Source organism: Nycticebus coucang, chromosome 5 (assembly GCF_027406575.1).
Source record: "Nycticebus coucang isolate mNycCou1 chromosome 5, mNycCou1.pri, whole genome shotgun sequence".
Classification (NCBI taxonomy): domain Eukaryota; kingdom Metazoa; phylum Chordata; class Mammalia; order Primates; family Lorisidae; genus Nycticebus; species Nycticebus coucang.
The window spans coordinates 108098205-108115577 of NC_069784.1; the positions used below are offsets into that span (position 1 = coordinate 108098205).

The window sequence follows — 17373 nt, forward strand, 5'->3', positions numbered from 1 at the left end:
GCGGGTCCAGTTTCAATCTTCTACAGGTTGCCAGCCAGTTCACCCAGCACCATTTGTTAAATAGGGAATCTTTTCCCCACTGAATGTTTTTAATTGGTTTGTCAAAGATCAAATAACGGTAAGTAGCTGGATTCATCTCTTGGTTCTCTATTCTGTTCCACACATCTACTTCTCTGTTTTTGTGCCAATACCATGCTGTTTTGATCACTATGGATTTATAGTACAGTCTCAGGTCTGGTAGCGTGATTCCTCTTGCTGTGTTTTTATTGCTGAGTAATGTTTTGGCTATTCGAGGTTTTTTCTGATTCCATATAAAATGAAGTATTATTTTTTCAAGATCTTTAAAATATGACAGTGGAGCTTTAATAGGAATTGCATTAAAATTATATATTGCTTGGGTAGTATAGACATTTTAACAATGTTGATTCTTCCCAGCCATGAGCATGGTATATTTTTCCATTTGTTAACATCTTCAGCTATTTCTTTTCTTAAAGTTTCATAGTTCTCTTTGTAGAGATCTTTCATATCCTTTGTTAGGTATACTCCCAAATATTTCATTTTCTTTGGCACTACTGTGAACGGAATAGAGTCCTTGACTGTTTTTTCGGCTTGGTTATTGTTGATATATATAAAGACTACAGATTTATGGGTGTTGATTTTGTAGCCTGAGACATTGCTGTATTCCTTGATCACTTCTAAAAGTTTTGTAGTAGAATCCCTAGTGTTTTCCAGATATACGATCATATCATCTGTGAAGAATGAAAGTTTGATCTCTTCTAACCCTATGTGGATACCCTTGATCGCCTTTTCTTCCCTAATTGCAATGGCTAAAACTTCCATTACAATGTTAAAGAGCAATAGAGACAATGGGCAACCTTGCCTGGTTCCTGATCTAAGTGGAAATGATTTCAATTTAACTCTATTCAATAGATATTGGCTGTGGGTTTGCTGTAGATGGCCTCTCAGTTTAAGAAATGTCCCTTCTATACCAATTTTCTTAAGTGTTCTGATGGTGAAGGGATGCTGGATATTATCAAAGGCTTTTCCGCATCAATTGAAAGAATCATATGGTCCTTATTTTTTAGTTTGTTTATGTGCTGAATTACATTTATAGATTTATGTATATTGAACCAGCCTTGAGACCCTGGGATAAATCCCACTTAGTCGTGGTGTATAATTTTTTTGATGTGTTGTTGGATTCTGTTTGTTAGGATCTTATTGAGTATTTTAGCATCAATATTCATTAGTGATATCGGTCTATAATTTTCTTTTCTTGTTGGGTCTTTTCCCGGTTTGGGGGTCAAGGTGATGTTTGCTTCGTAGAATGTGTTGGGTAATATTCCTTCTTTTTCTATATTGTGGAAGAGGTTTATTAATATAGGTACTAGTTCTTTAAAGGTTTGGTAGAATTCTGACATAAAGCCGTCGGGTCCTGGGCTTTTCTTTTTAGGGAGATTTTGTATAGTTGATGCTATTTCAGAACTTGATATAGGCCTGTTTAACATTTCCACTTCATTCTGGCTAAGTCTTGGTAGGTGGCATACTTCCAGGTATTGGTCAATTTCTTTCAGATTTTCATATTTCTGAGAGTAGAGTTTCTTGTAGCATTCCTTAAGGATTTTTTGAATTTCTGAGGGGTCTGTTGTGATTTCATCATTAACCATTTCTGATTGATCAAATTAGAGATTTTACTCTTTTTTTCCTGGTTAGGTTGGCCAAAGGTTTATCTATTTTATTGATCTTTTCAAAAAAGCAACTTTTGGATTTATTGATCTGTTGTATAATTCTTTTGTTTTCAATTTCATTTAATTCTGCTCTGATTTTGGTTATTTCTTTTCTTCTGCTGGGTTTGGGGTTGGAATGTTCTTCCTTCTCCAGTTGCTTGAGATGTTCCATTAAGTTATTAACTTCCTCTCTTTCCATTTTCTTAAGGAAGGCTTATCGTGCTATAAATTTCCCTCTTAGGACTACCTTTGCTATATCACAGAGGTTCGCGTAATTCGTGTCTTGATTGTTGTTTTGTTCTAAAAATTTGGTGATTTCCTTCTTAATCTCTTCTACAACCCATCTGTCCTTCAGCGTAAGGTTGTTTAGCTTCCATGTTTTTGTATAGGTATGCAGTTCCTGTTGTTATTGAGTTCAACTTTTATTCCATGATGATCTGAGAAGATGCAAGGAATAATTTCTATTTTTTAAAATTTGCTGAGGTTCAATTTGTGGCCCAGGATGTGGTCGATTTTGGAGTATGTTCTGTGGGCTGATGAGAAGATTGTGTGTTCAGTTTTGTTGGGATGAAATGTTCTGTAGATGTCTGTTAAGTCCAGATGTTGAATGGTTAAGTTTAAATCTGAAATTTCCTTGCTTAGCTTCTTTTTGGAGGATCTATCCAGCACTGCTAAAGGGGTGTTAAAATCTCCAACTACTATGGAACTGGAGGAAATCAAGTTGCTCATGTCTGTTAGAGTTTCTCTTATAAATTGAAGTGCGTTCTGGTTGGGTGCATAAATATTAATAATTGAAATCTCATCATATTGAGTATTACCTTTAAGAAATATGAATTGTCCATCCTTATCTTTCCTTATTTCGGTTGGTTTAAAGCCTATTCCATCTCCGAATAGGATTGCAATGCCTGCTTTTTTCTGCTTTCCATTTCCCTGGAGTATAGATGACCATCTCTTCACCTTGAGTCTGTATTTGTCTTTTAATGTAAGATGCGATTCTTGTATGCAGCTGATATCTGGCTTGAGTTTTTGTATCCAGTCAGCTAACCTGTGCCTCTTTAGAGGACAATTTAAACCATTCACATTAATTGAGAATATTGATAAGCCTTTCGAGAGTCTGGTGGACATTTTAAATCCTTTTGCGACTGTGGAAGTTGGAATTTGATCAAAATTTTCTGGGTGGGTTTACTTTTGTGGTGGAGGATTACGCTTGTCCTTATGGAGGATAGGTCTGAGAATATCCTGGAGAGCTGGTTTAGTTATGGAAAATTTGTTCAACATGTGAATGTTGTTAAAGTATTTAATTTCTCTGTCAGAAATGAAACTCAAGTTTAGCTGGGTACAGGATACTGGGTTGAATGTTATTTTGTTTTATGAGATTAAAAGTCAATGACCATCCTCTTCTAGCTTGAAAGGTTTTAGCAGAGAGATCTTCAGTTATTCTAATATTCTTCCCCTTGTAGGTGATGGTTTTCTTTCATCTGGCTCCTTTCAGAATTTTCTCCTGCATGTTAACTTCAGTGAAATTGATTATGATGTGTCGGGGGATGTCTTATTTGGGTTGAGTCATGGTGGAGTTCTGAAACTGCTATCTGAATTTCAGAATCTCTTGGCATGTCTGGAAAGTTCTCCTTCATAATCTCATGGAGAAGAGACTCTGTGCCTTTTGAAGCCACTTTGTCACTTTCTGGGATCCCTATAAGATGAATATTGGTTTTCTTCAAATTATCCCAGAGCTCCCTGAGAGAGTGATCTATTTTTGCCCTCAATTTCTCTTCCTCTTTGAGAGTTTGAGAGCGTTTGAAAGCTTTGTCCTCAGTGTCAGAAATCCTTTCTTCTGCTTGCTCCATTCTGTTACTGAGGGAGTCTACTGTGTTTCTCAGATCTTTGAGGGCTGCAACTTCTTGTCTAAATGTGTCAAAATCTTTGGTCATTTGGTCTTTGAATTCATTGAATTCTAGAGATATCTTTCTGGTTACTGCTTGGAATTCTAATTCGATCTTATTTGCTATCCATATTCTGAATTTGATTTCTGACATCTCAGCTATTTGTTTGTGCATGGGATCTTGTGCTGTGTCTGCCCCATTGATCCTTTGGGGAGTTGATCTACTCTGATTATTCATATTGTCAGAGTTTTTCTGTTGATTTTGCCTTACGTTTGTTTTTCACCTTTGCCTCTGGCCGTCCTCAGAGTTGGGGAGGTGTCTCTCCAAGATTAGACTCCAGCAGGATCACTCTATTGTTGCTGGATCTTTGTAGGGAGTGACTCTGTGTAGTTCCTTTGGGGCTGCTCCAGCCAGGGAGTTCTGGTTGTGGAAGCAGCTCTGGAGTGTGACACACCCAGATAGTGCAACAGGGTGGGAGGTGGTACGCACAGTTCTGATAGTGCAACAGGGCGGGAGGTGGTACTCACAGTTCTGGGTGTACTTGGCGCCCAGTGACTTTGGCATAGAGAACCCAAGGCTCCAGCAGTCTCTGGCCAGGAGAAGGGCTCTGCGCAGAAGCAGGGAGGGCTCCGGAGGGCACGTGGCTACCAGAGTCCCTGGCCAAATGAGCGGGCTGGTGTGGAGGTAGGGAGGGTACAGGAGGGAGGATGCAGGGTTGTGCGCCTCTCGCAGTTCCTGGTCGGGGCACATGGAGGCCCGGCGGACATGGGTGGCGGGTCTGGAGTCTCGGTGCAGTTCTTATGGAGGTCTAGGCTGCGCCAAGCCCAGGAGTTTGAGGTTGCTATGGGCTGTGACGCCACAGCAATCTACCCAGGGCAACAGCCCGAGGCTCCAGTGTGCCAAAACCGGTCTCACTCAGCCCCTGAGGGTTAAGGCTGTAAGGCAGCTCAGTCCCCGCCTTTAGGCTGCTCAGTCACTAGGTTACTAGCTCCCACCTGATTCTTTGTCTGTGACCCTGAAGGCGGAGCTTGCTGGGGCAGTTCTCTCACAATGGCTCCTTTCGGCCCACAGCAAACACTATTAGCTCCGTCCGGCTCAGTGGCTCAGTCTGGGGCCCTAGACAATGCCTATAGTTCTCTGCACTCCTGCTCAAGCTCTCCCCCAGACAGTTGAACTGAGTGCCAAGTCCAAAAGCACCAAAACAGTTCACAGGTACAGCCTTTCCAGTTTGCAGCCTCATTGCTGCTTGTATTTACGGCTGCTGGGGGGGATTAGGTCGATTGAACACACACAACCACTTGCCAGTTTTCCACTGTTTTTGTCCTCCTCTTGGGGTCTAGAAGTCCCTTACTGACTCCCCGTATCCTCAAAGGGATCATTATAGGCAGATCTCACCAGCCAGAGATGCGGGAGTCTTATCTCCCCAGACTCACCATGCCCAGTTGCAGGGAATCTGTTATTCGCCGCCATCTTGCTGCACCCCACACATTGTTTAAAGTTGGGCCACACACATAGAAAGGAACTGACTGAAAGTAGCCATGGAGAAGGTGTCTGAAATTTGCACTAAGCAGAAATATATCAGCAGAGACTTTGGAAAGACGGTTGTGTATTGGGCAAGAATACCGATTTCTTTTGTAGCTCTAGTTACCTGCTTGTGTCTTCTCCTTTCCTAAATGCATATATGCTATATATGTTTTTTTCTCTTGTGTTTATAGAAAAAAACCACATTCTTTCCAATTACTATCCATACTGAAATTGTATAGCATATGGCAATTTCAAGTACAAATACAAATACCTATAACTTTGAGTTTTAAAGAAAAACAAAAGCACTGCAAGGAGAAGTAAAAAGGTCTGTTGAAAATATGACTAAAGTAGTAGTAATAGTTAAAAAAGATTCTTGGCTCTCAGATTTCAGTTAAACTGAAATTCTTTTCCTGGGTAAATAAAAATAGGAGATATATAGATAGTCCCTAAAGATTTTAGCCTCTTTCCCTTACAGACAACCCCTTGTAAAAACAACTTTCAAATATCAGTATTTAATGATGTAGCTTCAGAACATTTCTTTTCTTTTCTTTCTTCCTTTTTTTTTTTTTTTTGAGACAGAGTCTCACTCTGTCCCCCTGGGTAGAGTGCTGTGGTGTCACAGCTCACAGCAACCTCAAACTCTTGGACTTAAGTGATGCTGTTGCCTCAGCCTCCCAAGTAGCTAGGACTATAGGCACCCCCCCAACGTCTGGCTATTTTGGTTTTGTTTTTATTGTTGTAATTGTCATTGTTGTTTGGCAGGCCCCAGATAGGTTTGAACCCGCCAGCCCCAGTGTATGGGAGCCAGCGCCCTGACCACTGAGCTATGGGTGCCAAGCCAAGAACTTTTCTTTTTGGTTACAAAATGACTACCAAGGTGTGGCAGTGGCTAAACAATGGAGGGGCATCTTCTGGGTCTAGGGGATAGACTTAGCTTATTATGGGTCAGTTTTTGAGACTTAAAGTTTTTTTCACAAGAACATAGAGAAACAAAACACAGTATTGGGTGAGTCAACATAAAAATTGTGATGTATTGCAAAACATTCCATTTTCCATGAGTTACAGTCCCTTAGTTGTCAGACACTTCTTGATCTTACGTACATTTTTAGGGAAACTGACATTTCTTGGTGGAACAGTTCCATTTGTGTGCTACCTGCTGTGTAATGAAATCTTCCCCAAGTGTCTATTTTATGCTTAAAGGCATGTCTCCCAAGGCTTAGTTCCAGAATTTGGAGGGATAAAGCAGTTTTCCTTCTCTTTACACTTCATGATTTAACATCTTCCTTTTTCAACCACTCTTTCGAATAATGGACATTTTCTTTTTTCTCTTACGTGTTTGCATAAGTTGTCAGACTCAAATTTCCTTTGATTAATGAATTGGAGGTCTCCCAATTGGTAATTTGTACAGGAGTTTTTTTTGTATGATTCTTAAGCAAATTAAAAAATTTTTAATTAAAAAATTTTTTATAGTTTTATAGACTCAGAATCTTACAGTGAGACTTGCTCTTTATTTTGAGTCAGTCTTTTTTGAGAGGTTGCTCACAAGTCTAAAAATATATATATGTGTTCAGTTATAGATAGAAAAAGATACCAGCCAATGGCACAGGAATAGTTTTTGGTCAGAGTCAAAATTTATCTTCTTCCACTAGATACAATAATCAGAGCTGATATTTTAGGGTACATGGAGACGCAGCAGCTGCCTTCCCGCCCATGCTTTTTAGTTTTATCCCTGCCATTTTTAACCATTAAAATAAAAATGAAAAATACTATAACAGATACAGGCAACTGACCTAAGATTTGTCTGTAGCTAGGCCCATCAGAAAAGAAAAGTGTGAAACAATTGTGGTTTTAAATTTATGAACATGACATCAGATATTTTTCCTCATCAAGGCTAAAGTTATCCTTTTGTATGTATAGTAGACTCCATACATTACTGAAAAGAGGATGTTAATTCCCTAATCGAAGTCCATTAACATCCTGGGGTATTGTTTATGAATAGTTCAGTTGCTGTTTTTCCTGGAGGATGAACACATTCAGGAGCCATTTTGATATCTCTGTGCTTCAGATTGAGTCATCTCTTTATGGTGTGGAAGGCAACAGCGCTAGGTTCTAGCTCCAAAAGGGGTCTGTCTTTAGGTTCTTTGTTTAATACCAGACGTATATTACTCTAATAGCATCAATAAAGGAATTTGGTGGCAAAATGTGAGAAACTAAGGCCAGATTTTAAATATATCACCATAGAGCTTAGTTAAATTCTTCTGTTCACTGTAAAGCAGCATACTACAATTTCAGGATCAAGTATATGCCTGATTCCACACACAAATTGTGGTTAATAATACATGACTCTGGATCAGATGCTTGGGGTTTATAGAGTCAGAAAAATTGAGTTCAGGGGCGGCGCCTGTGGCTCAGTGAGTAGGGCGCCGGCCCCATATGCTGAGGGTGGCGGGTTCAGACCCAGCCCCAGCCAAACTACAACAGAAAAATAGCTGGGCCTTGTGGCGCGCGCCTGTAGTCCCAGCTGCTCGGGAGGCTGAGGCAGGAGAATCGCATAAGCCCAAGAGTTAGAGGTTGCTGTGAGCCGTGTGACGCCACGGCACTCTACCCGAGGGCGGTACAGTGAGACTCTGTCTCTATGAAAAAAAAAAAAAAAAAAAGAAAAATTGAGTTCAAATCCCATTATCGTCCTATTCTAAGAGATTTTGCCTGACTTACTTTTCTGAGCTTGAGTTTTTTCTTCTCTAAAATGGAGATAGTAATAGCACCATCCTCACAGAACTGTTATAGAGATTAAAAGATTGAGTAAAATGTAAAACACTTAGCAAGTGAGTGGCGGGTGGTAAATGTCCAGTTAATGTTAGGTTTTTAGATTCCTGTCTTAAATTTCCCCATTGTTTTCTAATCTGTTATTATGCTTAATTCACTTTTAATGCTTATGAAAAAAGTCTCTACATTATATAGTTATATAGCTTTTTCTTCATTGCAGAATATCCTGATAGATGCTGTTACATAGCTACTAACATATTTTACTCTTTTTTAAAATTTATTTTTATTTTTTATTTTTGAGACAAGGTCTTATTTTGTCACCCAGGCTAAAGTTCAGTGGTAGGATCATACCTTAGAGCAACCTCCAGCTCAACCTTGGGCTCAAGTGATCCTCCTCCCTCAGTCTCCTGAATGGGTCTATACCACCACACCTGGCTAATTTTTCTATTTTTGTAGAGACAGGGTCTCCCTCTTGCTCTGGCTGATCTCAAATTCCCTACTTCAAGTGATCTTTCTGCCTTGGCCTCCCAGAAATCTAGGATTACAGGGATGAGTGACTGTACCTTGCCTGTACACATATTTTATTCTTAATTGCACTTTTTCAGAAACAATGCCAATAGGGAATAATGAATAATAACGTTAAGCTGGTAGGGTTCATCGCAAGAATATTCTTCCCCGGGGATCTGCATTTGAGTGAGGGGCCTTTGTGTTTAGAGGAGATGCAGACGTGTTAACTCATGATGGCAGCTGAAAGGGCGCAAACTTTGAAGAGGTGAGATTACTACTTGGTGCTAAAATACTGCGGTGCATGTAGATACTATCCCAGCAGTCTGTTTTCTTCTTACTCTCCTCCCAGATACTATCTACTTTGCGACAACAAATTAAAAACTTTATAGTGAACTTACTCGATTTACAGATGAAGCTATGAAAACTCTGACAAAGAGGTTCAAGTTTCATAGCTGTTAATAGCTGAGAGATCTGGGGTTCAAGCCCATGGTTTTCTGATTGTAAAGGTTTTATCATTACACCAATGTTGATGATTGGGAAATGCCAGGAGTTACTCATTTTCCTCAAGGAAAAATGTTCATTGAAAAAAATTTTCCCTTTAACATAAAAAGTAGCGTTTAAGATAATTATTCACTGATTGTTAGACTGTTCCCTTTTTTTTTGATCATAAAATCATATAATTTTAGTACTATAGAAGATCTCAGCACCCTTATTTTTGGATGAAGAAATTGGGACCCAGGGAGGACCAAGGAGTTGTCTAGGTGTTTGTCAACTAACACTTCACTGGTTAGTGCAACATTAAGGCCAAAAAAGACCCCATTCTGTGTCATGTCTCCAGTGTTCAAAGTATGCCCCAGGTTCTGATTTTATGTTTTTTTAGGGGTATAGACCATTTATTTGCTTTCTGGCATTAATAGGGTTCATATTATTGCTTTTAGGAGTATTACTTTTATACACAAAATCATTTTATATTCACCAGTATGTTGGTGAATTTGAGAGGGAATAATGGAACCATTTAACATTGCTGTTAATTTATAGGCTAATAACCTGTAAATAAATAATTCCATAAAAATGGAATTTCACTTAAAATTATATGCTCATTGTATGATAGAATGGAGTATGCCCTTTAAATCAAGGCTAACTATGTGTTATACAGTAGAACCTCTATACATTGATCAGCCAAGGGACGGTAACAAACCAGTCAACATACAGAGGTGGTCAACATAAGGAACTTCCATTGAGTACGTGCAGTACATGTCCAGTCTATGAAAATTAGGTCAATTTAAGGATGTGGTCAATGGAGGGAGGTGGTCAACTATGGAGATTCTACTGTGTTTACATTTTAAATAGCCTGAAAAAGTGAAAGCAATTTTAAGATATGTAACATTTCAAATGTTAATTTTAATTATGTGGATAGACTTGTCAGTTTCATTTAATCAAATCTTTGCTTTTTATGATATAGATCTTCACAATATTTCTGATCTTGGGAACCCAAGTGCATATTAACATACCTGTGATCCACAGAAAAAAAAATTACGTTGCTTGATACACACTAAAAATGCTCTTTGACATTTGTATCAAACTGTAATTACTAAAATTCTCTTTCTAAAAAAATCACTGAAAATATATTCTAGTGCTTTTGGCATTTGTATCAAATGACTTGATTATCAAAATTCTGTCTTTCTGGAAAAAGCATGGAATGTATACACATATTCTAGTGTTTTTCAACTTCTTAACTGAGATTTAAAAAATGCAACATATAGAATTTGTAAAATTGACAATTTTCATTCTCCCAAACGGCACATTCTTTTTGTTTGGATGAGAGTGCAAGTAGACACACTATGTTCCAAACCACTTGAGGTTCTCAGCATCATCCTGGTCCTTCTCCTTCCAACTCCTGGGAAGTAGGTGTGTGTGCGTAGCTGGGAAGTAAAGGAGTAAAGTAGGAATTTGGATGGTATTTCTAGCACTATGAGAATTTTCCATTCCTGTAGTGTCACAAAGTCAGTCTGTTCCCTCTGTAGGATAACACATTTTGAACAATTTCATGAAATCTGTTATTTCATGCCATAAAGTTCAAAATATATTGTGTCTTAAAATTTGTTGTTTGCTGCCCTTGAATTTGTTCAATCACCTTGTAGCTTCATACAAAAAGATGCCTTGATCATTAATCCTTGATCTTTTTTTCTCAGGGATGCATCAATGTTTGGATAATTTTCTAGTCTGTTGACATAATTGATGCAACAATTTCAAAATTCATATTATTGATGACTACGTTAGTAGAGTAGAAGAATAAGGCAATTTCACAGAACAGGTATTTAACTTGTAAAGATACGCTGTAATGTGCAGTTAACACTTGATGGTCACTCTCCCCTCCTGTCCCTGTCCTTTTAATTGTTCCTGCTGGTTGTTAGGTAGTTCATGATACTTCATACAAGTTGTATTTTCAGTGTTCTGCTGTGTTGGGTTCCCTATCCATATAACAAACAACACCCAGGTCTCCTGGGGATAAAACAAAGAAGCTCTTCCTCTTTAAATAGCAGACCAAAAATAAGGTGTTTTTTTTTTTTGTTTGTTTGTTTTTGTTTTTTGGTTTGCATTTCCATGTGTAATTACGGCATTTGTCTGTAGGAGAAAGGACTCAGGGATTTTCTCATTACCTTTCTTAAAGACACACACCGATAGCCATTGCACTTGGCACTGATCTGGGGCCAGGGGCTCACAGTTCTGTGAGAAGTAGGCCAGTGTACAGCTACTTCTTCCTGAATGACAGTCCCAGAGCAGTTGCGTTAGGCTGGCGGACCGGGGTGGAGCCTGTGCTCATTGCGGCGAGTGGCTTCTCTCTCCCCGGAGGCGTGTGCTCTCGCTCTCCAAGCTCCGAGCTGCTGCTGGAGTGCAGTAGGCAGGGCAAGCTCGCAGACCGTGCTATAAACTGCAGTTTCTATTCGGGGTGCTCACAGAGAAGACACCGGGAGAGACAGACAGTGCCAGTGCCATGGGCCAGCTTTGCTGCTTTCCTTTCTCAAGAAACGAGGAAAAAATCAGTAAGTGAGATGTGTACTGTGCAGAATCCTAAGCATTTGACTATTTTGTGTGGTTTTCTCCTAGGGGTAGTTCTGTTTTTTTCTTACGGAAAAAGACAGCAGACTGATCAGCTGTGATTTTTAATGTGCATGTCTTAAAGGGACTGGTAGACATGTAGTTACCAATCAACTGCAAAAAGTATATAACTTAATAGATAGGCTGTGTTAAAAAAGCAAAAGACTGAAAACTCATTTTTGATTTTCTTCTGTTGGTATTCTGATAGCTCCTTTTTATCAGACTAGCAAGAGTCAGAGTTTAGTTTTGAGTTTCTATAAAATACTGCATTCAATTTGGTATTGTTGTACAAGCCAGACTTTATATTTCTCTTCTGAAACTGGCAGAGAAATGCTCAATAATAACATAGAGAGAGGGAAAGCTTGTTCTAAAATGATGTGTATTATACACTTGCAAATATTTTCATGTGTCTTCTGCTTTGTTCTTCCTGGAAGGGATTCAGGTATAACCTACATGTATAAGACCACTCCAAACAAGAGATGCTGCTTTGCTTCCAGCAGAAACCTCACTGTATATTTTTAAGCAAATACCAGGCAGATTCCACATCTGCTTATGGCTCAGAAAACAGAACTAAAGTGGTGACATTTGCTTTGAAATTTTTTCTCACTGGTTTGTGTGCATTCACTTACATTTCAGCCCTGCTAAATAGAACACTGGCATTTTAATTAGTGTGCTGAATAGAGTTTGTCTTACACTCATTGCCCTGAAATTGGGAATTTTTACTTCCTTGTCAATAAACTGTTCCCAGACTCTTACTTGCTAAATTTGCAGCCACATTTCAGCGTGTGCTTTTAATTTAAATAGGTCCAAAGAATTTCATGATGTCTTGCTCAGGTACTCTAAGATCCACATCTGGTTTTTATTTCCTTCTGCTGATTTCCTTAGGAACCTATCCAGGGACAGTTAAAAAAAATATACACATCCTATACCAACTCACTCAGGAAGTAAGTCAGTTTTTACAAGCAGTCTTTTGGGAATGCTTTGGAATAAATGCTAAAGAGTTAAAAGCATTTGATTGTTATCAAGAACCAATCGACTGTGCTCTACATTTTACTTGTGAAATGATACTGTATAGTATGTGACAGTCCTGATCTTAACAAACCTGAGATGACCTTCCAACAAAATCACTTTCTAACAGAGAGTGTTGGCATTCATCTGGCAACCCAAGACTTGTCAGATTATTCATCAGAATGATTCATTTGTAGTTCCTGAAGATTTTTTGTTGATTCATTTCTTGGGGAACATCCCTATCTGAAATTCCTTGGCCTGAGCAGCTGCAGGGAGAGTGAATTCTGATGCTTCTCACTTCCTATTCCACTGCTCAGTTTTCCCTCGCAGCACCTGGTCTCTCTCCTGTTCAGTTTCTCTTCTACCCCTGTGTGTAAGCAGTCTTTTGGCTTTATCTGAAGAAGTCGAGTTTCAACTCAGTGAGGAATTTGCTCCTTTCTGTCTTTGTTATCCAGGACTGTTGGATCATAAAGTCTTGTGCTTTATATACAGCGCTTCCTAATAGTAGGTTGTGATATATACTTCTTTTTGGGTTCACTTTCTAAAATTCCAAGCTTTCAAAAAAAAAACAAAAAAACTGAAGACGGGACACTACGTCCAAAGCCAAGTTCTAGTCTGGAAGTGCAAATCGTTACCTCTGCTGGCCCCCAGTCTTCCCTGCTTCCTTCCCATCATTCTTTCTTCTGCCTTTGATTTCGTTGTTATTTCACTGTTTTTCTCCAAGAGTGGTCTAAGAGATGCTTCTGTGCTAGGCACTGCTGGTGATAAATGCCTAACAGTGCTTATAAAGGGAGTGTTAAAAAAGTGGGAAGAGAGTTGATTGCCTAGCCACATGTAAATTAGCACTAGCTGTATGTATCTAGTCATAAGTTGTGTTGATAACATATGGAAGAATCTGTAATAGACATTTCAGAGGACCCACCATTTTTCTGATCTTGGTACTGGGTTGCACAGTAACCTGCTGGGTCTTTCTTATCTTTGTGCCCCACCTGGTAGTCTTGTTAGCCTGTTCTGAGCTACATACTTTATGAGCAGGAGTAAGGGCAAAGCACAAAAATACCAATACCCAAACTCTTCTAATTCTACTGTAAAGGGTGGTAGCCCTGGAATATTCCTCCTGAGGGCAATTCAAGTTATGGAGAATTTGATGAGTTTTTGGCGAGAGTTTAAATTTGTGGGTGTTATTCTCAAAACACAGGTGAGTTGGAAAGCTTGTCCTCTGCAGTGCTACAGAGATACAGCAAAGATGTGCCCAAGCGCCCAAGTGGTAAGAGTCAAAGTGACCTTCTTTCTCCCCCACTGCCGTTTGATCCTGCTTTTTCTCTTGGTGGTGGTGATAATAGAAATAATTCATTTTAATTATTAGTGCTACTATTTTAATCTATAGATAACAAACAATATTTTAATCAACTAGTTGTGCAGGGCCTAAGTTTGGGTGGGAAGTTAACTGTACCATAGCCAGAAACCATTTTTATGCAATTAATTTATTGATTTCTATAATTGTACATACTTAGGATGTACATGTAATATTTTGTCACTTGCACACAATATATAATGATCAAATTAGAGTATTTAGAATACCCATCACCTCAAACATTTATCATTTCTTTGGGGAGCATTACGACTCTTCTAGTTATTTTGAAATATGCAATAAATTGCTCTTAACTATAGTCACCCTACTGTGCTATCAAACCCTAGAAGTTGTTCCTTCTATCTAACTGTACATATTTGTACCCATTAACCAATCTTTCTTCACCCACCTTCCCCCTCTTCTTCCCAGCTTGCAGTAACCACCAATCTACTCTCTACATCACGAGATCCACTTTTTTAGCTCCCACATAGGAGTGAGAAGATGCAAGATTTGTCTTTCTTTTTATGGCTGAACAGTATTTCTTGGCTGGGGCCAGGTTTGAACCTGCCACCTCGGGTATATGGGCCTGGCACCCTTGAACAATATTTCTTTATCCATTCATCCATTGATGGGCGTGAGGTTGATTCCATGTATTGGCTCTTGTAAATAGTGCTAAAGTAAACATGGGGGTGCAGGTTCCTTTGATATACTGATTTCTTTCCCTGTGGACAAATACCCAGTAGGGGGATTACTGGAAATGTGGTAATGTAGTGAAGAGTCAAATACAGCAGAGCTTGTCATGGTTGATCAATTAATGTGGCTTTAAAGCATGTAGGCCCTTTTTGTTTGAATCACAGTAGTTGAACATTTTTCCAAAATGTATACTTTTGACCACAGTGAATAGAATATATGGACAATTAATGCATATTTCTTGGAAGATTAGCCTCTTTCTACTGCTACACAGGAATATTCATAACATTAAAATTAATGAAGATATTATGGGATTAATATATATTTAGAGAGGTATTCTCTAATGTCACTTTTGCTGAATACTTACATAGTTTTCCTTGAATGACATAATTTCTCCTAGTGAGCTGCCTGAAAGGAATGCCCACGAGCAGAAGTGACATTGCTCAGGCATACTGAACACTGCAGTTTACTCATTAAGTCAGCCCCAAAAGAAAACTTCGTAACTAAACAGACATATCTCCAACTCATTAGAAAACGTTTTTACTTTCTCTTTTCCTGTTGCCAATTTCCTCATTTTGAAGTAAATTTCTTTTATGTAGAATGACAGAGGAGTGTCCAGAGATGAACTGAACTGCCTCACGAGGCAGTCAGTCTGCCGTCCCTGGAGGCATCCAGGCACAGGATGGGGAAGCCACTCCCAGGGATGTCGTAAGGAGACTGGACCTGCTAATGAGTGATGGCACCAACAACTCAGTTACATTCCAGCTTGAAGTGCTGTGATGCTGAAAGGGAAATATGAGAACAACACACCCCTTTTAATTGTATACATGAAGTGTTTTTATGTTGTCCTTTTGTGTGTGATGAATTACCAGGATCGTTTATAGTATTCATTTCATAAATATGAGTCAAATATCAAGATATTTTCTGCTGGTTTGGAGATGGTATTACATTAATATATAAATTGAGGTGTGCAGCGTGGACTTCATGTCTGGTGAATACTTAACATTTTTGAACCTTAATTACAATGGGGATGATTAAGTTATACTCAGGGACGTGTCTGTATTTAGATTTTCTAATTCTCTAGAAGGCTTCCTAGAAATCCTGTAGCCCTATACTTTGCTCTTTTCTTTTGCACTGAAGATAAACTCACTTCATGGTTATCTTTTTTATGTCTTCTTTATCTTTCCACAGTGATTCAAGTTCCCCATATTCAGCGTATGTGCTGTATGTCTCTCTTAGTAGCACTGGACCCTCACATAGTGTTCTAACATGGAGGAGGCGTGTTCTAACATTTAGAATCTAACTTCTCTGTTAATGAAGAGAAAGATACACATTTCCTGAGATGAGTGAGAGAGAGCTTCAGTATCCATGAGGACAGAATGTGGAGTGACTGGTTAATGCTGGAACCCACGAAGAGCTTTGGTTACTGAATGTGCGAGAGAGACATTTTGACAGGTTCTCACTTAGACTCTAACGCCTAGGCCCCAGGGGCTGCAGAGAGGCAACCGCCCATCAGTGGGCAGTAACATTTATTTTCCTTCCTTGCCAGTAGAAACACGTTTGCACGCAGAGGACACAGCATAGCACCAGTTCTGCTGCTGTCTGTTGAAAACATATGGCCCCTTGCTTGGCACACAGTTCTTACTGTAGACAGAGCACAGGATTGAGTGAGAACTGGGTGAGAAACTTAGTGTGCCAGGTACCATGCCAGGATTATTTTCCAAACTGCTTAGGAAATGCAACTATCCCATTTAAGAGGCGAAGTTGCCAGAAGCCAGAAGCGTGGGGAATTTCTCAGTTACAATCTTCCAGGGGTGTTACGGGGCCGAGAGCTGGCAGGAGGCTGGGATGCCAGGCAGCTGGGTACCTGCTGCTGGCTTTCGGAAGCAGCGAGGCCGGAGGTGCTGTGTGTAACCTGAGATCTCTATGGGGAGTGTCAGGGTGGCAGCGGGAATGTTGTGCAGTGTACAACATTTAGCCATCGTCACTAAAGATTAGATTTTTCCCTTATTAAATAATGTATACTCAGGAGGTTTAGAGCAGTGCTTTTCAACCTGTTTATCTCACGGCACACTTGAATCTATAGTTAAACTACTGTAGCACACTTAAATTATGTTGATCAAAACCAAAAAAGAGTAAAAAAACAACTGTGCATTGAACTCAGAAGTAATTAATGATCTTTAAAATTTCAAGGCACACCTCTCACTACACATCAGCGTACTGGTTGAAAATCACCGGTTTATTCCATGCAATATGCATGGTGTGGGAAAAAAAGAAGATCACTGGTTTAGAGTATAGGGACAGTAGGGCCAGTGCTAACAGTCACTATTCTTATCTTCCTACCTTGATTCCGTCTATTAATTCACAGGCTACATGGTAACTGTGTTTCCTTTTGTTGTTGTTCCCAGACTTCTTTAGAGTTTGCCTGGATTCTACCATGAAATGTTGAGCAATTTTCATTAGGTGCACCAAGGCTGTAAAAATCTATCCCAGTCCCCGGTGTCAGCCTTGAATGCTGTGAACTCTGCCCAGATGCCCCAGCAATATGATGTGACCTGTCTCTTCTCTCCTGGGACTGTGAAAAAAGGAGCAGGGCTATCTGATAGTGATAAAGACTTTGGTTAATAAAAGAAAGCTTCATCTGTTATTCCTTCCTGGGGCATTTGCATGTTAAGAAGGCCGAATTATCCCAAGTCCTTCTGGGAAGTATTTGTAGTTAAATAATAGAGTAAATAGTAGTGATGACTGAGTCCCAAATAATCTCTAATGGCAGAATTTCATAGGCTAAGGCTAGTAAAACTATTTCAGGACATCTGATAAA

At 39.4% G+C, this 17373-nt stretch overlaps 1 protein-coding gene across 10 annotated transcripts in view; it reads left to right on the forward strand.

Annotated features, from left to right (window-relative positions):
* AKAP7 (A-kinase anchoring protein 7) overlaps nucleotides 1-17373 on the forward strand; it is a 208351-nt gene that overhangs the window by 112293 nt on the left and 78685 nt on the right. For 5 of the 10 annotated variants that reach the window (XM_053591930.1, XM_053591923.1, XM_053591924.1 and 2 more), the window contains exon 8: nucleotides 13710-13778. The exons of 2 other annotated variants lie outside the window; for them this stretch is intronic. In XM_053591930.1, coding sequence (XP_053447905.1) covers nucleotides 13710-13778 — 69 coding nt within the window. Of the gene's footprint in view, nucleotides 1-11241; nucleotides 11449-13709; nucleotides 13779-15151; nucleotides 15422-17373 lie in introns of those variants that run through there. 3 more of the 10 variants (XM_053591931.1, XM_053591932.1, XM_053591933.1) reach the window with 3 other exon arrangements.